The sequence below is a fragment of the Macaca nemestrina genome, chromosome 1, assembly GCF_043159975.1.
Source record: "Macaca nemestrina isolate mMacNem1 chromosome 1, mMacNem.hap1, whole genome shotgun sequence".
Taxonomy (NCBI): Eukaryota; Metazoa; Chordata; class Mammalia; order Primates; family Cercopithecidae; genus Macaca; species Macaca nemestrina.
In genome coordinates this window covers 63721511-63744268 of record NC_092125.1, presented here as the reverse complement: position 1 = coordinate 63744268, position 22758 = coordinate 63721511, and the positions used below count along the sequence as shown (strand labels likewise).

General features: G+C 44.5%; 1 protein-coding gene and 1 long non-coding RNA gene across 3 annotated transcripts in view; one reads left to right on the top strand and one right to left on the bottom strand.

Moving 5' to 3' along the window:
• The window catches only part of LOC105484820 (major facilitator superfamily domain containing 4A), a 33878-nt gene extending 33011 nt beyond the window's left edge, over positions 1 to 867 (bottom strand). The window contains exon 1 of the mRNA XM_011746839.3: positions 578 to 867. Coding sequence (XP_011745141.1) covers positions 578 to 807 — 230 coding nt within the window. The 5' untranslated portion in view covers positions 808 to 867. The remainder of the gene's footprint in view (positions 1 to 577) is intronic.
• LOC105484821 (uncharacterized) lies at positions 637 to 22742 on the top strand. 2 transcript variants are annotated; one of them, XR_989235.3, is made up of 4 exons: positions 637 to 748; positions 1620 to 1751; positions 2876 to 2933; positions 21102 to 22742. It is a non-coding gene; the product is annotated as an uncharacterized lncRNA (long non-coding RNA). The 2 variants fall into 2 exon arrangements; XR_011613262.1 differs by having other exon boundaries at positions 11256 to 22742.
• The last annotated feature ends 16 nt before the right edge of the window (positions 22743 to 22758 follow it).

Genomic DNA, 22758 nt, shown 5'->3' with positions numbered 1-22758 from the left:
GGCTACCCAGGGGAAGGGACAGCCTGTGTTAGCTGATGTGGAGCTGCCTACAGTGGAGCCCGGCCCTGGGAATCAGTCAAGCCGCAGGCCACCTCCAGCACCCTGCACCGCCACAGAGCTGGCCCTCCCAGGGTCCTTCCACCTCACTGCCAATCCCGCCCCTGGCAGCCGGGGCTACTGATAAACGCCAGAGGAGCTGTGTAAGAGGGGCACCCTCCCCACCTCTGCAAACTCTATCACTCCTCTCCCCATGGGGCGGTGGGTGGGGGAAGCAGGTGGGAACTGGTTTTATCCTCTCACAGGGATAAGTGATGACAAATAAATAAGCCAGAAGTCACCTTCAGTCTCTGGAGAGAGTTTTCCAGGGAGAGCTGCGGGGGAGGGAGGAAGGGAGGAAGGGAGGCAGCTCTTCGGTCAAGGCGGAGCTGGGAGGGGTGGTCGCAGCCGGGAGGCGGGGGCGACGGGCAGCCCCACGGGGCTGGGGCAGAGGCCGGGTCGCGGGGCAGGAGGGAAGGGTCGGCCCGGCGAGGGTGGGTGCCGGGGGCCGCGGGGCGGGGGCGCAGGGTGCGGCACTCACGTCCTCTTGAAGACGCCCCCGAGGGCGCTGCCCAGCAGGAGGCAGAGCTGCTGCGAGAAGAAGACCCAGGAGATCTGGGGCAGCGAGCTGTGCGTCTGGCAGCGCAGGTCCAGCAGCGTGGGCCCCAGGAAGGCGATGCACAGGCCGAAGCTGAAGAAGACGCTCCAGTAGGTGAGCGTGGGCTGCAGGTTGCGGCGGAGCAGCCCCGACACGCGGCCGTCGCAGCCCATGGCGCCGGCTGGCGGGCTCGCGGCTCTGGTCCCGGCGAGCCCGGTGCCCGAGTGCCGCCCGCGGGAGGGCCGGCCGGGCTGGGGAGGCCCGCGGCCGGGAGGGAGGGGCGGGGAGGGGCCGCCCCAGCGAGGGGCCCCGCCCTCGGGCCCGGGCGGCGGCGGGGGCGCCTCTGCGGCGGGTGGGCAGCGCGTCCGCTCCCGCGCCTTCCCCGTGCGGTGCCAGGCGCCGGCCTCCCCCTCCTACCCGAGCGCACATGCTCGCCCTCCCCCGGCTGCGGAGACCAACCGGAGCCGCGCTGCCCCCCGCCCGCTCTCCCTCGACCAGTCCCACCAGCCTCCGGATGCAGCCCCCAGGGACCGAGGGGCCCGAGCGCCCATTTTAGAGCCCGGCAGATGTAGAGCCCGCGACATCCTGTATCTCCAGAGAGAGGCTAGGGGCCCTCTCCCCGCACCCGGGCTGTGGCAGTGGAGGAAACCCGGACCCCTTTAAACCTAGGCGCTTCACAGATGGACTTCGAGGGTCTAACGGCACCCCCTTTTCCCCCAGAACAGAAGGCAAAATCTTGTTGTACATACGTTTCTTCTTGGGAGAGTATTCGTGCATGGCTTTCATTAGAACCCCAAGAGGTTAATCACAGTGCCCTTTGGAAGGAGAACCCTAGAAACTTAACATCTTCCTCACACTAAGCTCCCTGGAAGGGCCTGAGATGAGGCCCTTCCCAGCCTCATCCCATCCCTGCCCTGGCCAGGTGCGGCAGGGAGGAGGATGACGCTGGTCTATGCTGACTCTCTGTCTCTCTCCTTTTAACTAGTTGGAGGAGGGCAGAGGGGGAAGGACCGCGTCCTGGAGGAACCCCGGGAGGAATTCTGAAATAATCTCCTGGAAAAAAAAATTAAAAAGACTTCTGGGGAAAATCCTTTCTTCGATGGATAAAGCCTTGGCAGTGAGTAAGGGTTGATTAGTCTCTAGACTGGGTGTCCTTCCAGGAGCCTGCAGCTGACCTAGGTTGTCCCTTCATCAGGTAGCCTCTGGCTCCTGGTGGGTTCTGTGTGGTCCCGCTCCTAAGGGAGCCAGGATCTGGTTCCTAGAGGCAGAACAGTAAGGCCCTGCGGTGTCACCTCTGCCCAGGTGTTCTAGTAGTGACAGGAGCCATGACACCATGTCCACTGGCCCACCAGGGGGACCAGGGCTGAAAAGACTGAGGAGGTATGTGGGCGGGTGTCCCCAAGACAACTTGGCATGAGGTGGGGCAACCAATTGATCTTGCAGGTACTGGTCCCATCTCACAGTGGCACCCCTGTATCTGCCCCATCCCTCCTTGGACAGTGAGCCCCAGAGAGGGGGGAGTCCCAGGGTCCCTCTGGCTCATCACTCTGTGGGTAATGACAAGTACTTATTTGATAGTGATGATGGGGGGCCTGCACAGTAATAATAAACTAAAAAGCTACCCTCTGGGGGAAAAAAAAAACACTAAACAAATCATAACCACAAGTTTTTGACTGAGTCTTCTCTGCCACTATCACAGAACTCCAGGAACCATAGAAGCTCAGAGTTGGAAGGAATAGCCTCCAACTGAGTCCCCTGTCCCCTCCCCATAACTGCCTTTGAATGCTTGCCAGTCCTGTTCTTGACTGACACCTCTAGTGCTGGGGACCTTGCATATTCCCGGGGCTCTGCTTGCAGTGTGGATGAGCTCTGGTTGTAGAAAGGGTCTCAGGCAAAATTGAAAATCTCCACCCTGTAACTGCTCCCCACGGCCCCACACAGAACAAATCTAATCGCTCTGTCATGTAAGTCCTTGACACCCAAAATGACCTTGCTCTAGTGATTTTGCTTCTCTAGCCCAAACACCTGAAATCCTTCCATAATTTCCCTAAATGGCGCTCCCCAACTACAGTACCTTGCTGTATACGTTAAATAATCTCGGGATTACTTATAATATCTAATACACTGTCAATGCTATGTAAATAGTTGTTATACTGTATTTTTTAGGGAATAATGACAAGAAAAAAGTCTGAACATGTTCAGTACAGATGAATTTTTTTCTGAAATATTTTTGATTTGCAGTTGGTTGAATTTACGGATGCAGAACCCACAGAGACGGGGGCCACTGTACAGCAGTGAGGTACGTTCTGTAATGGGGCGGTTTGAGGGCCTGGAGAGATAAGTGTCTAATTCTGCCTGGGAAGGCTTCATGGAAGCGGCGACTTTTGAGCGGGGTCTGAAAGACAAGTCTATATGTGAAAAGGTTTTACTTATTATTGCTTTCTTCATCCTTTTCTCTGTCTCTTCTATTTTCCAGCATCACACACTGTCCACCTCCTCTAAGCATCTTTTCCAGATGAATTAATTCTATTAAATTCTCATTTCCAGCAAGACTCTCATCTACTCCTGTACTTCTACCCCATCTTCACAGGGCCAGGTATTACATTCCACGGACTGTTCCTCCAGCCCCTACCAGGAGCCAGTTAAATCATGAGTTCCTAACGGCTGGTAGCATATTTACCTGTGTTCTAACTCCACCCCTTCTCATGTGCCTCACATAAAAGAATGCCTTGCAGATAGCAAGTCCTGGATAAATAGCTGGTGAGGTGAATTGTTTGCACAAAAATTATATAATTACTTTTGGCTTTACATTTACATGTCCTATCTCCAAGTTACAAGTTCCCCAAGGGCAGAGGCTATCCAGTCTTTCCTTTGTGCTGTGTATTCAAATGTCGGTTCTTAGTTGGGCACCTTGTGGTTACTCTTAAATTTGAAGGGCAAAACTTTGCATCCTTCTTTAACTACTCTCTGATTTCCCCCTTATACATTAGAAGGGAATTATCCCCCACCCTCACAAGCCATGGAAAGTGATCTGAGACTCCCAAATATGGAAATGTTGCATTAATTGGAATAAAGGATCTGTGGGAGTAAAGGGTTCTTAAGCTCTTGGAGACTGAAATCTATTTATTGCCTCAAGGGTTGGCTCTCCAGAAGCCTTTTTCTGACCTTCCTAGGCTCCCTCTTTGGGGCTCCCAATCTATCCTGGTGCTCATTCTCTGTTTAGTGCCGCCCTTCCAAGGCAAGGACCACAGGATTGGTTCATCACTGGGTGCCTGGATTTCTGACTCCTTGGTGAGAGGTGTTAATACTATGCTGAACTCTTGTGCTTTTTTTTTTTTTTTGGGGGGGGGGATGGAGTCTTGCTCTGTTGCCCAGGCTGGAGTGCAGTGGCATGATCTTGGCTCACTGCAAGCTCCGCCTCCCAGGTTCACATCATTCTCCTGCCTCAGCCTCCCGAGTAGCTGGGACTACAGGCGCCCACCACCACACCTGGCTAATTTTTTTATATTTTTAGTAGAGACGGAGTTTCACTGTATTAGCCAGGATGGTCTCGATCTCCTGACCTCATAATCCACCCGCCTCGGCCTCCCAAAGTGCTGGGATTATAGGCATGAGCCACCGCGCCCGACCTTTTATTCTTTTATTTTTAATTTATTATTATTATTATTGGAGATGGAGTGTTGCTCTGTCACCCAGGCTGGAGTGCAATGGCGCAATCTCAGCTCACTGCAACCTCTGCCTCCCAGTTTAAAGTGATTCTCTTGCCTCAGCCTTCCAAGTGGCTGGGATTACAGGTGCATGCCACCAAACCTGGCTAATTTTTGTATTTTTAGTACAGACAGGGTTTCACTATGTTGGCCCATGGTGATCTGCCCATCTCAGTCTCCCAAAGTGCTGGGATTACAGGTGTGAGCCACCACACCCGGCTGAACTCCTATGCTTTATACTTGGAAGTTGAGAAGCAATAAATCACCTGCAGATCTTGGACCATCTATAGGTAATCTATGTCGTGGAAACACACAGGAGAAAGTAAGCAAACAATGAAATAAGATTTAGATACCCTTACCACTATCCTTTTACATGCATTACAGCTGCAGAAATTCCTTGTGTATAAACCCATGTAGTGTATTTTGTTTTTGTTACTGTTTCTGTTAGAATTGAAAACCTTAAATATTTAAACAAGATATAAAGAGAAGAGGCCTGATTCTCATCAGCCTAGTGGGGAGTCACTGGGACTTGGGCTTGATTTCATGCTTAGCAGGATCCTCTTAGTGACCTGGGGCTGCCCTCTGTCCCTAGGGCCTTCTGGTTTCTGCTTCGCAGATTCTGCAGAGGCCAGGCAGGAGCAGTAGAGTGAAGTCTCCAGCTCAAGGTCATTAAGCACATCCTGCAGTTCCTCTGGCCACTCAGGGTCATGAAGCCAACCCTCCCCCATCTCCGGATTTTGTCTTGTCACTCCCTGTATGGTTGTTCTGCTGGCCAGAGTGTGGGGGTGGATTGGAAGGCTCTGTCTGAGGTTGGCATGGGGCAGATGGCAGATAGTTTGGTGCCAAGGACTATACCTGCATGGCCCAGCCATCCTAAGGCACATGAATGCAAATACAGCAGAGGTGGGTGTGTGTACAAAGAGCCTCCTTTACCAAATATCCGGATGAGCTACTTAGTGCTAGCCTGCCTGGAAGGTAAAGGGAGTGGTCACACAAGTGCCAAGAAAGGGAGGGACAGGAGGAGGTGAGATGACCCGGAAACATCTTAGAGTTAGACCAGTGGCCATAAACACCCTGGAGAAGTGTTGCCTAGTGTCTGGCATTTAGTTGGGGCTTACTAGGTGCTAGTGCTTAAAAGTGCTAGTTGAAGCTAGTCTAACAGACAGTTGGAAGGACCCCCTGAAATTAGTGCAACCAGCCAGGCATGGTGGCTCACGCCTGTAATCCCAGCACTTTGGGAGGCCGAGGAGGGCAGATCACCTGAGGTCAGGAGTTCAAGACCAGCCTGACCAACATGGAGAAACCCCGTCTCTACTAAAAATACAAAATTAGCTGGGCATGGTGGCACATGCCTGTAATCCCAGCTACTCAGGAGGCTGAGGCAGGAGAATCACTTGAACCCAGGAGGCAGAGGTTGCAGTGAGCTGAGATCACACCATTGCACTCCATCCTGGGCAACAAGAGTAAAACTCTGTCTCAAAAAAAAAATAAAATAAATAAATAAATAAATAAATAAAATAAAGAAATTAGTGCAACTTCCCACTCAGAAATGGGATTCCACTTATAGCATCCCTGCAGGTAGCCACCTGGCCTCAGCTTGAGCACACCTAGGCTTGGAATCAGAGAATCTAGCCCAGGCTGTGAAATCAGTGAGAAGCCAACCCTCGGTTTCTTCGTTTCTTAAATGGGGTGAATAAGAACCCCCTTACTGTGAGAAAATGTAGACAGTATGTAACACAGGAGCTAGTACACCAAGTTCCCAATACATTCTCACGGTTATTATTATTATTAACAACAACACAAACTGCCATCCTCATTTTGTGCACTAGAACAGTGGCTGGCAAAGCGTGTCCCTGGACCACCAGCAGCAGCATGTCTGGGGAACTTGTTAGAAATTCAGACTCTTGGTCTTGCCCCAGACTAGCTGAATTAGAAACTCTAGGGGTGAGGCTCAGTAACCTGTTTTGTTTTTGTTTTTGTTTGAGACAGAGTCTAGCTCTATCGCCTAGGCTGGAGTGCAGTGGTGTGATCTTGGCTCACTGCAGCCTCTGCCTCCTGGGTTCAAGCAATTCTCCTTCCTCAGCCTCCTGAGTAGCTGGGATTACAGGCGTGTGCCACCACGCCTGGCTAACTTTTCTATTTTTAGTAGAGATGGGTTTTCTTTTTTCTTTTTTTTTTTTTGAGACGGAGTCTTGCTCTGTCACCCAGGCTGGAGTGCAGTGGCCGGATCTCAGCTCACTGCAAGCTCCTCCTCTCGGGTTCACGCCATTCTCCTGCCTCAGCCTCCCGAGTAGCTGGGACTACAGGCACCCGCCACTTCGCCCGGCTAGTTTTTTGTATCTTTTAGTAGAGACGGGGTTTCACCGTATTAGCCAGGATGGTCTCGATCTCCTGACCTCATGATCCGCCCGTCTCGGCCTCCCAAAGTGCTGGGATTACAGGCTTGAGCCACCGCGCCCGGCCGAGATGGGTTTTCACCATGTTGGCAAGGCTGGTCTTGAAACTCCTGCCTTCAAGTGATCCATCCGACTTGGCCTCCCAAAGTGCTGGGATTACAGGTGTGAGCCACCATGCCCGCCAGTAATCTGTGTTTTAACAAGCCCTCCAGGGGATTGAGATGCAGCTACAGTTTGAGAATCACTGCTTTAGAGCCACAAAGCAGAAGTCTAATTCCCATTCTACAGAGAGCCATTCACTATTGGAATACACTCTATGTTCTTCTCAAGTCTTATTCCTGACATCATCATCTCTGCTTCCTTCAGCCATCTCTCATTTACCAAGTACTCCCTTGCTATTCTTATTGCACTGTCATGCCATGCTCTCACGGTCAGCGACCCTCTCAAATAGGATGGCTCCCAGCACTGCACCCAGGGCTCCCCAATGGTCTGAGCAGTGCACAGGGCAATGGGCTTGCTGCCTCCTCTTCTCTACAAATCCTGACAGCTATTTATTCAGTGTCCACTCCATGCCAAGCACATGACATACAGTATTTTTTAGTTTACTATTTTGATTGAGGTTAAACTTACATGTATTAAAGTGCACAAGTCTTAAATAGCTTGATGAATTTTTATATGTGTACACATCTATGTGACCACCATCCACCTCAAGATATAGAACATTTCCAGCACCCATGCCAGAAACAGTAGTGTACTTGCTCCACATTATGTATGTGAGAGCAGTAGTTCATTCTTTTCATTGCTATGTAGTATTCCATTACATGGATATACCACAATATATTTTTCTCATCTACTGTTGATGGACATTCAGACTGTTTTCAGTTTGCAGCTACAATAAAGCTACTCTAAACATTTGTATGCTTATTTTTTGGTGGACAGAAGCTCCAATTCTATTCAGTTTATGTCCAGAAGTGAAATTACTATGTCACAGATAGGTTTGGTTTTAGCAGATGCAGCAAGACAGTTTTTCAAAGTGGTTGTTCCAGTGTACACTCCTACTAGAGTTTTAGTTCCTCATCCTTGTCAACACTTGGCATTGTCAGTCCTTCCCTCCCCTCTGCTCCTCTCCCCTCCCCTCCTCTCCGTTCCCCTGTAAGGGTACTAGTATCTCAAAGGTTTTCATTTGCATTTCCCTCATGACAAATATGGTTCAGTATCTCATCATATGCTTATTGGCAATTTGCACATCCTCTTTTTTGAAATATTCCTTTGAGTCTTCAGCCTACTTTTAAAATCGGGTTGTCTATCTCTTTGAAATTTATTTAGGAGTTCTTGATATATGCTGGATGTGAGTTCTTTGTCGGTTACATGTATTGTAAATACCTTTTCCTTGCCTGCACATACATTATTTTTTCCTTTTATCTTTAGTTTACACAGAATAATTGTACATACTTATGGGGTACAGAGTATTTTTTTTATCTTCACAGTCTGAGGACAGGGGGTGATGTTCTGATACAGGTATAATGTATGTAATGTATGTAATGATCAAATTGGGGCAATAAGCATATCTATCATCTCAAATATTTATCATTTTTTTGTGTTGTGAACATTCAAAATCCTCTCTTCTAACTATTCAAAGATATACACTAAATTATTGTAAGCCATGTTCACCCTACAGTGCTACAGAACACTAGAACCTATTCCTCCCATCGAGCTGTAACTTTGTATCTATTAACCATCCTCACCCTATCCTCCCCATCCCCCTACCCTTATAAATCTCTAATAACCACAATCTTATCTCTATCTACTTCTATGAGCTCAATTTTTTAAGCTCCCACACATGAATGTAATCATGCTACATTTATGTTTCTGTGCCTGAACTTATTTCACTTACTAGAATGCTTTCCAGACTTATCATGTTTCTGTGAATAACAGAATTTCATTATTTTTCATGTTTGAATAGTATTCCATTGTGTATATAAACCACATTTTCTTTATTCATTCATCTGTTGATGTTCATTTAGGTTGAATCCATATCTTGGCTATTGTGAATAGAGCTTCAATAAACATGAGGATTCAGATAGCTCTTTGATGTACTGATTTTCTTTTCTTTGGATAAATACTCAGTAGTGGAATTGCTGGATTGTATGGTAGGTAGATCTATTTTTAGTTTTTTAAGGAACCTTCATACTATTTTCTATAATGGTTTTACTAATTTGCATTCTCACCCATAGTGTTTAAGAGTTCCCTTTTTTCTGCCTTCTTACCAGCATTGATTTTTTTTTTATCATTTTAATGACAGCCATTCTAGCTGGGGTGAGATTATATCTTATTGCAGTTTTGATTTCCATTTCCTTGATGATTAGTGATGCTGAGCATTTTTCCCTATATTTGTTTGGCCATTTTTATGTATCCTTCTGAGAAATGTCTATTTTTTTTTTATCCTTTGCCCACTTTTTAATTTTTTTTTTTTTTCTGTCAAGTTGTTTGAGTTTCTTATATATTCTAGATATTAGTCCCTTGTTGGTGAATACTTTGCAAACGTTTTCCCCCTTTTTACAGGTTGTCTCTTCACTCTGTTGATTGTTTCTTTCACTATGCAGAAGCTTTTTCATTTTATATAGTCCCATTTGTCTATTTTTGTCTTTGTTCCCTATGCTTTTGAAGTCTTATGGATAAAATCATTGCCTAGACCAATGTCCTGAAGCATTTCCCCTATGTTTCCTTCTAGTAGTTTTGGATCTTATGTTTGAGTCTGTAATCCATTGAGTTGACTTTTATACATAGTGCAAGATGAGGGTCTAATTTCATTATTCTGCATATGAATATCTGATTTTCCCAGCACCATTTATTCTAGAGACTATCCTTTCCCAGGGTATGTTTATGGCAACTTTGTTGAAAATCAGTTGGCTGAAAATACATGGATTTATTTCTGGGTTTTCTATTCTGTTTCATTGGTCTATGTGTCTATTTTTATACCAATACCATGCTGTTTTGGTCACTATAGCTCTGTAGTATATTTTGAAGTCAGTGTGATGCCTCCAGCTTTCTTTCTTTTCTTTTTTTTTTTTTTTTTTTTTTGCTCAGGATTGCTTTGGCTATTCAGGGTCTTTTGTGGTTCCATATGAATTTTAGGATTGTTTTTCTATTTCAGTGAAGAAGTCATTGGTATTTTGATACAGATTGTACTGGGTTTGTAGATTGCTTTGGGTAGTATGTTCATTTTACAATATTAATTCTTCTAATCCATGAGCATGAGATGTCTTCATTTTTTTGTGTCTCTAATTTCTTTCGGCAGTGTTTATGGTTTTCATTGTAGAGATCTTTCACTTCCTTGGTTAAATTTATTTCTAGGTATTTTATTTTATTGTAGCTACTATAAGTGAGATTGCTTTCTTGATTTCTTTTTCAGCTAGTTAATTATTGGCATATAGAAATACTACTGATTTTTGTATGTCGATTTTGTATCTGCAACTTTACTCAATTTATCTATCAGTTCCAAGAGGGTGTGTGTGTGTGTGTGTGTGTGTGTGTGTGTGTAGTCTTTTAGATTTTTCTCTATGTAAAATCCTGTTGTCTGCAAAGGGACAATTTGACTCCTGTTTTTCAATTTGGATACCCTTTGTTCCTTTCTCTTGCCTAACTGCTCTGGCTAGAACTTCCAGTACTAGTTGAATAAAAGTGATGAGGATAGACATCTTTATTTTGTTTTAGTTGTTAGAGGAAAGGGTGTCAGCTTTTCTTCATTCAGTATGATGTGAGCTGTGGATTTGTCATATATGGCCTTTATTGTATTTAGGTATGTTTCTTCTAAATCTAATTTGTTGAGAGTTTTTATCATGAGAATATGTAGAGTTTTTTAAATCCTGTTTCTGTACCTATTGAGATCATCACATGGTTTTTGTCCTTTATTCTGTTGAGTGATGTATCATGTTTATTGAATTGCAAATGTTGAACCTTTCTTGCATTCCTGGAATAAATCTCACATGATCATGGTGTATTATTACCTTTATGATGTGTTGTTGGATTCTGTTTGCTAATATTTTGTTGAGGATTTTTGCATCTATGTTCATCAGAGATATTGGCCCATAGTTGTCTTTTTCTGTTTTGTCCTTGTCTGGTTTTTGATATTAGGTAGGTATCAAATGCTGTCCTCGTAGAATGAGTTTGGAAGAATTCCTTCCTCTTTAATTATTTTGGAATAATTTGAGAAGAATTTGTGTAAGACCCCTCTCCCCTCTCCTTTTTTGACAGGGTGTGGCTCTGTAACCCAGGTTTGAATGCAGTGGCATGATTGGTGCAGTCTTGCAATCTTGTTACCTATTATTGGTCTCTTCAGGTTTTCTTTTTGGCTCAATCTTGGTGGTTTATATATATTCAAGAATTTATCCATTTCCTCTAGGTTTTCCAATTTGTTGGCATATAGATGTTCATAATAGTTTCTAATGATTCTTTGTATTTCTGTGGTGTCAATTATGTCTCCCTTTTCATTTCTGATTTTTTTTTTTTTTTTTTAAGAGATGGAGGCTCGTTTTGTTGCCCAGGCTGGAGTGCAGTGACTATTCACAGGCACGATCATCACACACTGTAGCCTCGAACTCCTGGCCTCAAGCGTTTTCATGTCTCAGCCTACAAAGTTGTGAAACTATAGGCATGTGCCACCGTGCCTGGCTTCTGATTTTATTTATTTGGGTGTTCTCTTTTTCTTAGTCTAGCTAATGATTTGTCAATTTTGTTTATCTTTAGAAAAAACAAGTTTTCATGTTTTTCATCTTTTGGTACTATTTTTAGTCTCTATTTTGTTTAGTTCTGCCCTGATCTTTATTATTTCTTTGCTTCTACTAATTTTGGGTTCAATTTGTTTTTGCTTTTCTGGTTCCATGAGGAGCATCATGGGGTTGTTTATTTGAAACCTTTCTACTATTTAGATATAAGCATTTATTGCTATAAACATCTCTCCTAGTATTACTTTTACTGCATCCTGTGGGTATTGGTATGTTGTGTTTCCATTTTCATGTTTCAAGACTTTTTTTATTTCCTTTTTAATTTCTTCATTGACCCAGTGATTGTTCAAGTATGTATTATTTAATTTCCATGTATTTGTATAGTTTCCAGGGGTCCTTTTGTTATTGATTTCTAGTTTCACTCCATTGTAGTTTGAGAAAATACTTGGTATGGTTTCAATTTCTTTTTTTTTTTTTCATGGAGCTGGGGTCTCACTCTATGTTGTCCAGGCTGGTCTTGAGCTCCTGGGCTCAGGCAATCCTCTTGCCCCCCAAAGTGCTGGGATTACAGACATGAACCACCATAGCTAGCCTGATATATATATATATATTTTAGATGGAGACTTTCTCTGTTGCCCAAGCTAGAGTGCAGTGGCACGATCTTGGCTCACTGCAACCTCTGCCTCCCAGGTTCAAGCGATTCTCCTGCCTCAGCCTCCTGAGTAGCTGGGATTACATACGTACACCACCACACCCGGCTAATTTTTGTATTTTTAGTACAGATGGAGTTTCACCATGTTTGCCAGGCTGGTCTTGAACTCTAGACCTCAAGCGATCTGCCCGCCTTGGCCTCCCAAAGTGCTGGAATTACAGGCGTGAACCATCATGCCCAGCCTAGCCAGTCTGATTGTTTAATATTTATTGGAATTTATTTTGTGGCCTAACATATGGTCTATCTTGGAAAACATTCCCATGCATATACATTAACTTTAATCTTCACAATGGTCCTGTGAGGTAGGCATTATTATCCCTATTTTATGGATAAGAAGACTGTGAGGCTCAGGAAAGCAGAGTAACTTCCCTAAAGTCACACAGCATAAGTAGCAAAGCTAAGTTTTGAGCCTGCGTTGCCTGACTCGAAAGTCTGGATCCTTCCCACGAGAATGTTCTGCCTCTCACATTCAACTCCAATACACACATCTAAGACTATTGCATAAGCTGATAGCTGTTAACATTTTCCCCCACAGAAAATGCAGTTGAACCAAGACTTCCTAACTTGTCTATGAGCAGTTGATTCTTTGAATCTAAGTACAGGACTTGATACATGTGGAATAACAGAAAGAACCTGGACCGTGGAGTGAGACAGGGTTAGACTTGAGTTCTGGCTACACACTTGGCTGTGCCAACTCAAGGCAGCTACCTTGACATTATAAGGCTGATTTTCTTCAACTGTAAAATGTCAATGTAGGATTACACGATAACACATGTGAAGCCTCTGTTAAAACACTCAGGGTGGCACTGCTCACACTTCTTAGTTGCCTTCCCCCGATCCAGAGTGTCAATTTTGGTTTGAGTTCCTCTCGTCCACGGGTGCACTTTTGTCTCCCATTCAGTCACGTAGCAAGGGGCTAGTCCTCCAGATGTTCTTGAGTAATCATGGCACCTCACATTCATATAGAATGGTTACTAATAGTCATCCAAATTATTATTTATTTTATTTTATTTTATTTTATTTTATTTTTTTTGAGACGGAGTCTGGCTCTGTGGTCCAGACTGGAGTGCAATGGCGTGATCTTGGCTCACTGCAAGCTCCGCCTCCTAGTCATCCAAATTATTGAGAAAAATATTGACCACAATGTACCAGTCTCCCACCCCACTTTTTCGTAATTAGTCTTTCCTTTGGAACTCAGCTAAGTTGTTCATTCTTCTGGGAGTGCTCCGCCCACCCAGAGCTGCCCCGGGTGCCTGCCTTTTGTTCTCTGCATCTCCTCACCACCTTCCCTTATGAAGAGCAGCTGAGGTGTCTGTAACCCGAATCAATACTGTATCAGCTCCTTGAGGATAGAGATTGGGTCACACAATTATCCTTACATCTTAGAGCGCAGCACCTGCCTGGTACATAGCTGGCATTCAGAAAATATTAGCTACATAAAAATGTGTTTAAGTATTATAACCTTGAGTTGATGAAACTCCGAGGCAAGAAATAGTATTTATTATAGAGGATTTCATGAAAAATGTACAATGTATCGATCTCCAGTTCTCAGATTTGGCTATATATTAAAATCCCCTGGAAACATAGAAAAAGTCAAAATCTCTGGTTGGTGGAGTCCTGTGTTGGTATTTTGCAAAAGTTCCCAGGGCTTCCTAATGTGCAGCTAGGGTTGGAAACCACTGCTCCAGAAAATCCACATTTTACCACTGAAGAACTGCCTGCATATCCTGTACCATTTAGGCCCTGCACTAAAGTGCGTTTATTGAATTATACTTGGGCTTTGTGTCCAATTTGAGTGACCCTAGGATATAACTGTGTGACTCTTGTCACTGGAGGTATGGAGAGATGTTGTTGTCAATGGGTCCTCTTTATGAAGACACAACGAAGAGATACCTATTGGGCATCAGCACCAAAAAAAGGCCATGATCCTTCTGACCAACCAGTTCATTTTTATCTTATGGATTCCAGGAATCATTTAATTAACACTATTTTCCAGGTTTGTGGTAGCTGCTGCAAATCTCAAGATCAAAGCCATGGTCCATCTTTATCACTCATAAAGAATTTTGTGGTGTATGTGTTACACATTGACTTGGTTCCACTTTATTTTTTGTCTTTTTCTCTTCACCCTCTGATATGGTTGGGTCTGTGTCCCTACCCAAATCTCATGTCATATTATAATTCTCAATGTTGGAGGAGGGGCCTGATGGGAGGTGATTGGATCTTGGGGGCAGACATCCCCCTTGCTGTTCTCTCAAGAGTGAGTTTTTATGAGATCTGGTTGTTTGAAAGTGTGTAGCACCTCCTCCTTTGCTCTCTTTTTCCTGCTGGCCATATGAAGATGTGCCTGCTTCCCCTTTGCCTTCCACCATGATTGTTTTCTGAGGCCTCCCCAGAAGCAGAAGCCTGTATAGCCCACAAAACTGAGTCAATTAAACCTCTTTTCTTTATAAGTTACCCAGTCTCAGGTATGTCTTTATATCAGTGTGAGAATGGACGAACACACCCTCCTTTCCTGAACTTTTTCTACAATAAAGCTTTTTAATTGAGGTAATTCACATATCATAATATTCACCCTTTTAAAGTATACAGTGTACAGTGGTTTTTAGTGTATTTACAAGATTGTATAACCATCATTACTAATTCCAGAACATTTCCATCACCCTAAAAAGAAACTCCATACCCATTAGCAGTCACTTCTCATTCTGTCTTCCCCTCAACTTACTTTCTGTCTTTGTGGATTTGCCTGTTCTAGATATTTCATATCAATGGAATCATACAGTATGTGGCTTTCTGTGTCTGGTTTCCTGTACTTAGCATAATGTTTTCAAGGTTCATGCATGGTGTAGCACATATTGGTACTTTATTCCTTTTTTATGACTGAATAGTATTCTACTGTATGGACATACCACATTTTGTTTATACATTCATCAGCTGTTGGACATTTGGGTTTCTACTTTTTGGCTGTTATGAATTATGCTGCTGAGAATATTCATGCACAAGTTTTTATGTGAATATGCTTTAGTTCTCTTGGGTACATACTAGTGGGGTGGTTCGCTGTGTCAGATAGTAACTCTGTGTTTAACTTTTTGAGACCCTTTCCTCATTTAAAGAAATGTTTTTATCTTGTAGTATAGTATGTATTTCTGTAAGCCACTACAGGTTCCTCTTTTTGGAATGAGGTGGCATATAAATAAATAAATAAAAAGTCACAAAGCACTCCCAAGCCATCTGTTTAATAATCTGTGCTAGAATGTTGCCAGGATTCTATATTGAGCCGTTTGGTCTATAGTTTCCAGAAATACCTTCTGTCTCCTGGTAAAAATCGGAATGTTTTCCTATCTCCAGTGTCCTCATGTATCTAGGTTGTTTTTCAGTCCTACCTGCAAGGGATTTCATGACTCCAGTGTCTCACCTGAATCGGGCCCCCAGAACTCATCTATGGCCACAAAAGCTCTCACCCTCCACCTTTGTAACTGTCTTGTGACACACTTAAAATTTTTTATATCAAAGTAATTCATGCACATGGTTAAAAATAAACTAGATCAGAAGAGCTTACAGTCCCCTACCTCATCCCTCCCACCTCTAGTCTTGCTCCCCAGAGGCAACTGCTTCTAACTCTTTTAGCTCTTTATTCTGGGAGTAACTTCCATATCTCTAAATAATATGCTAATGCCACTGTTCCTTGGTTTTTCAAGTTTAAACATCCTCTATTAATTTATAACTATCACAAATGAGGCGGGGCACGGTGGCTCACGCCTGTAATCCTAGCACTTTGGGAGGGTGAGGCAGGTGGATTGCCTGAGCTCAGGAGTTCGAGACCAGCCAGAGCAACGTGGTGAAACTCTGTCTCTACTAAAATACAAAAAATTAGCTGGGTGTGATGGCACGTGCCTGTAATCCCAGCTACTTGGGAGGCTGAGACAGGAGAATCCCTTGGACCCCAGAGGTGGAGGTTGCAGCCTAGGTGACAAAGCCAGACCCTGTCTCACACACACAAAACAATGATAATAATAATAATAATTTATAAAAAATGAGGATTTAGTTCACATATCTAATCCAAACAACCCTCCCCCCACCCTACTGTCAGTATATATAACTGTTCTTATTTAATTCCTCTAAATAAAATAAAAATAAATCTGTCAATTACCTCTGTTGCTTTAAGTGACTACATCTTTATTTTTCATCCCACTAGCTGTTGATAGTAGTTTTGACTCACTGTTTATAGGATAAAGATATCATCATTCCTACCTTTCCCTTTAGGCTGCCCTTCCCAACTTCTGTCTCCTGAACATTTACTTTTTTTCTTTTTTTTTTTTTTTTGAGACAGAGTCTTGATCTGTCACCCAGGCTAGAGTGCTGTGGCATGGTCTTGGCTCACTGCAACCTCCACCTCCTGGGTTCAAGTGATCCTTCTGCCTTAGTCTCCCAACTAGCTGGGATTACAAGCATGCACAATCACGCCCCGGTAATTTTTGTATTTTTAGTAGAGATAGGGTTTGGCCATGTTGGCCAGGCTGGTCTCGAACTCCTAACCTCAAGTGATCCACCAACCTCGGCCTCCCAAAGTGTTGGGATTACAGGAATGAGCCATCGCGCCCGGCACATTTACTTTAAATGTTCAATGTTGACAACATTTATGTTCTAATTTTCTCACCATAATTAGGTCTTCTGTGCTTTGCTTATCGGTTGTTTGTAATGTTTAAATCCAATAAATAGTGTTCACATTTTGTGACAATGTAAATATTGTTTATTACAGAGCCACACAATGTCCTGTGATGAATTTTCTTTCATTTCTTCTAGTTTTTCATAAGAGTTTCGAATTGCCTTTTTTCTTTCTTCTTCTTTCCCTTCTCTTTTTTCTCTCTCTCTGTCTCTCTCTCTTTCTTAGACAGAGTCTCACCATGTCACCCAGGCTGGACTCAAGCCATCTTTCTAAGTAGCTGGGATTACAGACAGGTGCCACCATGCCAGGCTTATTCTTTAATAATGCCCTTGTTATTTATTCAAGTCTGCTCCCACCTTTCCATCTAATGAGTAGAGGTGCCTTATTTCTCAGGACTGGTTACACAGAGCCCTCTGTCCTTCCATCACACAGGTGTAGGTGTTGGCCTGGGGCAGCCCTCCCTCCTTCCCTCCTTCTCTTCCTTTCTTCTACTTGTTTCTTCTTTGTTTATGCTCTCATTTTGCTGCACCACATCTTTAATTTCTCAAGGAGTGTGTGGTATATAGGTTTACTGAGTCCCTCGTGTCTGAAAGTATCATTGCTCCACCCTCACACTTGAATGGTAATTTGGACGGATATAGAATTCTTGGTTGAAAATTGCTTTGGTCATCGAATATTGAAGGCATAGTTCTAGCCTTTGCTGGTGAGAATTTTGAGGCCAGTCTGATGCATATATATATATAGATATATATACAGAGAGAGAGAGGCAAATATATATACACGCACATATATATATATATATATATATATATATATTTTGTTGTTGTTGTTGTTGTTGTTTTTTGAGACGGAGTTTTGCTTTTGTTGCCCAGGCTGGAGTGCAATGGTGAGATCTCAATTCACCACAATGTCTGCCTCCCAGGTTCAAGTGATTCTCCTGCCTCAGCCTCCTGAGTATCTGGGACTACAGGCATGTGCCACCATGCTCAGCTAATTTTGTATTTTTAGTAGAGATGGGGTTTCTCCATGTTGGTCAGGCTGGTCTCAAACTCCTGATCTCAGGTGAAACACCCTCCTTGGCCTCCCAAAGTGCTGGGATTAAAGGCATGAGCCACCATGCCCAGCCTCTGATGCCTATATTTTTAGAGGTACCCTTTCTTTTTTCTTTCTTTTGTTACCTCTAAGGAAATTTTTAGGTAACCTTTCTTTCTTTCTTTTTTTACCTCTAAGGAAATTTTTAGGATCTAGATATACTATCATTTAGATATACAACTAATTCTCTTACTTTCCAACACCTTCTAATGACTTTTTTATTTCTGTGATCCTATGTTTAATTTCCAGTAGTTCACACTTACTCTCTGATTACTCCTTTTCATAGTATCCTGTCCTTGTTTAGGGATGTAACACCTCTCCAATCTATCTGAGAATGCCTGAAATATTTAAAATGTTCTTTTGTCTTCCGTTTCCTAAATTATTTCTCTTTCTTATGGAGCACTGCCCTGACCACCACCGCCATTTATCCTTGTCTCTTTTTCATGTTAAGGTCATTTTTCAATGTCTGACGATCTTTGTCTTTTCATATTTAAGAGTGAGCCAGCCTGGTCAGCTGGCAGATTTCATTTTATTTCATTTCATTTCTTTCTTCCTTCCTTTCCTTCCTTTCCTTCCTTTCTTTCTTCCTTTCTTTCTTCCTTTCTTTCTTCCTTTCTTTCTTCCTCTCTTTCTCTCTTTCTCTCTTCCTCTCTTTCTCTCTTTCTCTCTTTCTCTCTTTCTCTCTTTCTTGGAGTCTCACTCTGTTGCCCAGGCTGGAGTGCAGTGGTGCGATATTGGCTCATTGCAAACTCTGCCTCCTGGGTTCAAGCGATTCTCCTGCCTCAGCCTCTCGAGTAGCTGGGATTACAGGCGTGCACCACCACACCTGGCTAATTTTTTGTATTTTTTTTGTAGAGACAGTGTTCCACCATGTTGGCCAGGCTGCTCTCGACCCCCTGACCTCAGGTGATCCACCTGCCTTGGCCTCCCAAAGTGCTGGGATTGCAGGTGTGAGCTACTGTGCCCGGCCCATGAATGGAAAATTTCAATTCCCTTTTAATGTGTATGTTTTATCTTTTTCAGAATGGTCATTCTCCTAACATAGGAGAATGAAACAAATTGAGAGTTTCATCGTCGTAATGAATATCTCTCCCTGTGTGAAACAGAGGTTCCTGAAATCTGAGAGCCTCCTTCCTTCTCTGTTGGGCTCTTTTTTTGTTTGTTTGTTTTGTTTGAGAAAGTGTTTTGCTTTGTTGCCTGGGCTGGGGTGCAGTGGCGTGACCACTGCTTACTACACCCTCCACCTCCCTGGCTCAGGTGATCTTCCAGCCTCAGTCTCCTGTGTGGCTGGGACCACAGGCACCGCACCACCACACCTGGCTAAATTTTGTATTTTTTATACAGACAGGGATCGCCTTTTTTGCCCAGGCTGGTCTTGAACTCCTGGGCCCAAGCAATCCTCCTATCTTGGCCACCCAAAGTGCTGGGATAACAGATGTGAGCCACCACGCCCAGCTTGTTGGGCTACTTTAGTTTCTGACTTCAGATGCAGCTTCCCACTCGTCCGTGTCAGAGACCTTTGCTTCCTCATCTCCAAATGCCAATTATGTCTGTGTCCTGTCAGTTCTAAGTCTGGCATGTTCCTTGGATTCAGGACTCCAGCTTCTTCTACTGCCTTAGTCCAGTGGTTCTGGCCCACAGTTCAGTTCCAGGCGATTTATCCTGTACGACTGTAGCAGCTTCCTAGCTGGTCCCTGCCGACCCTCCCCTAATCCAGCCTTACTGCCTCTAAATTCAGACTTGCTTGTGTCCCTCATTTACAGCAAAAGAAGGACATTTTAAAGCAATTAACATCACTTCTATGGAGAGCTATTTGGCAATATCCACCAAAATTATAACTGTCCCTGCCCTTTGACCTGCAATTTCACTTCCAGGAAGTTATCTGCATACAGAGTTGTACATGTAAAACATGACATATGCACCAAGTTATTTATTGCAGCACTGTTTATAAAAGCAAGAGATTATAGAGTGGGCATGGTGGCGTGATCACAGCTCACTGCAGCTTCCATCTTGCTGGAAGATGGAAGGTGATCCTCCTACCTCAGCCTCCCAAGTAGCTGGGACCACAGGCATGTGCCATTATGCCCAGCTAATTTTTGTATATTTTGTAGAAATTAGGTTTTGCCAGGTTGCTCAGGCTGGTCTCGAACCCCTGAGCTCAAATGATCTACCTGCCTTGGCCTCCCAAAGTGCTAGGATTACAGCTTGAGCCACCATGCTGGCCGCTATGTTTATTTTATCTTATGTAAAAATGCAGATTCACTGAGCTAGATGAGTGCATAGGTGACTCTACCCACCTCTACCCACCTCTCACACGTGAAGCGCTGATCAAAGACTCAAAAGAATGCAACCATTCGCCTCTTATCTCCCCATGCCTTTTAAAAATTTCTTCCTCTTTCGCCAACATCCACCCTTTCTTCTTTAAATATTGAAGCCCTCAAAATCATCTTTGGAGACAGGCACAGATCTGTCTTCTGGGCATGCATCCTTAACCTGGCGAAAATAAACCTCTAAATTAATTGACACCTGCCCTAGAAAATTCTTGGTTCACAAAAGCATTAAAATATTAACTAGCAGTGGTTATTTATAGGTAGTTGGCATACAAGTGATTTTAATTTTCTTTATCCTATTTCTGTTTCTCCCTCAATTTTTGTATGATAAACATATCAATTCTAATAATCAGAAAAAAAATAATGGATGCTGCCCTTCTCCACATGGTGCACAGGACCAAGCTCAGTGTCTTCAATGCATTTCCATCCTCCTCCCCTATCATTTCCCAACCTCCCCCAGCACAGCAGGATCGGTGGTTTCTGAACATGGCCCCTTGGTTGTTCTCCTCTGTCCTGCAGAAATGCGAACTAGCCTCCACTGTGCAGCTCGTATGTCACCCCCTTCCAGATAGAATCAGCGGCTCCTTCCTTTGTGCCCATGTAGCCAACTGTTTCCCAATGACCTGGGTTCCTGGTGGGTGTGGACCTTGTCTTCTTTGCCACCTGGGATGGCCCCCGCCTTGACTCATGGGGTGTGCCAAGTGCTGGCAAATGCAGGCTGAATAACCACAAGCCCTTGTTGCTTCCTCCACCTTCTGTAAGACAGCTGGGTTACGAGAGTCCGAGTTGGCCACAGGCGTCTCTTCACCACGGTGTCTCCTTTCTGTGCATCACTGTTTTCAGGGTGTTCTGCCAGACGTGCTGTGGTGCTTGTTCTCCACTTGGGGGGCCCTCGACTCAGCAGCATCCTTCAGACAGAGCTGCATCTTCCAAACCAAGGATGGGTACTGACCAACCCCCAGAGGTCTAGCTGGAGGAGAAGGGGCTCCCGGGACGGCTGGTTGGCCTCAGGAGAGGGGCAGGAGGAGGGCTTTTTCTCACATCCCATCAGTAATCTTGGAGAAAGTGGGGCTGGGAGCCCAGGTAACACGTTTGTCCTGACACTTCCACTCCCTCCTGGGAACCTTCCAAGTCTCCTTGCCTGCACCTGTCCAGAAGAAAATTGGGCAGGAGGGGAGGAGACAGGAGCAGGGGAGTGACTGAAGCAGGGCCCAACCCCAATCTGTCTCCTTTCCTCTCAGAGGATTTGAGATGTTTCCTTGCCTTTTAGCAGATTCATGGAGAAGAGCACAGCTGGCCGAGAATCCCATTCCTTCCCAGTTTCTCAGCATGCAAAGATCCCGTAATTCACAGACTGCCTGCACCCATCTCTTACCCAAGCCCTGCCCCCAGTCCACATTGAAGTTGAACCTAAAGGAAATATTGGGGTGTTTTGTTTTGTGTTTGTTTTTGAGATGGAGTCTCACTCTGTTGCCAGGCTGCAGTGCAGTGGCATCATCTTGGCTCACTGCAACTTCTGACTCCCTAGTTCAAGGGATTCTCCTGCCACAGCCTCCCAAATAGTTGGGATTACAGGCACGTGCCACCACGCCCAGCTAATTTTTGTATTTTTAGTAGAGATGGGGTTTCACCACGTTGGCCAGGATGGTCTTGAACTTCTGACCTCAGGTGATCTGCCCACCTTGGCATCCCAAAGTGCTGGGATTACAGGTGTGAGCCACTGCACCTGGCCGGTTTCTTTCTTTTTTTTTTTTTTTGAGATGGAGTCTTGCTCTCTCACCCAGGCTGAAGTGCAGTGGCATGATCTTGGCTCACTGCAACCTCCATCTCCTGGGTTCAAGTAATTCTCATGCCTCAGCCTCCCGAGTAGCTGGGATTACAGGTGTGCACCATCACGCTTAACTAATTTTTATATTTTTAATAGAGGCGGGGTTTCACCATGTTGGCCAGGCTGGCCTTGAACCGATCTCAAGTGCTCTACCCACCTTGGCCTCCCAAAGTGCTGGGATTACAGGTGTGAGCCACAATGCCCTGGCTGAACCTAAAGGAAATGGAAGAGAAGAGCAAGCCGTGTGCAGTGGCTCATACCTGTAATCCCAGCACTGTGGGAGGCCAAGGCAGAAGGATTCCTTGAGCCCAGGAGTTAGAGAGTAACCTGAGCAATATATTGAGATCCCGTCTCTACAAGTAGTAAAATAATTGGCCAGGCATGCTGGGGCACACCTGTAGTTGTAACTACTCAGGAGGCTGGGGTGGGAGGATGGCTTGAGCCCGGGATGTCAAGGCTGCAGTGAGCCGGGATTTCGCTACTGCACTCCAGCCTGGGCAATAGAGTGAGGCTCTGCCTCAAAAAAAAAAAAAGAGAAGAGCAAGTGTTGAATTCCTTTTATGTCCATCTATGCTTTCTCTTAAGCCTTGGTTTAAGAGATACTAATAAAGATGCTTCCTAATCTGGCTGCCGTTGCTTTCATCCTCATCCTTATATCCTAGCAGATTTACC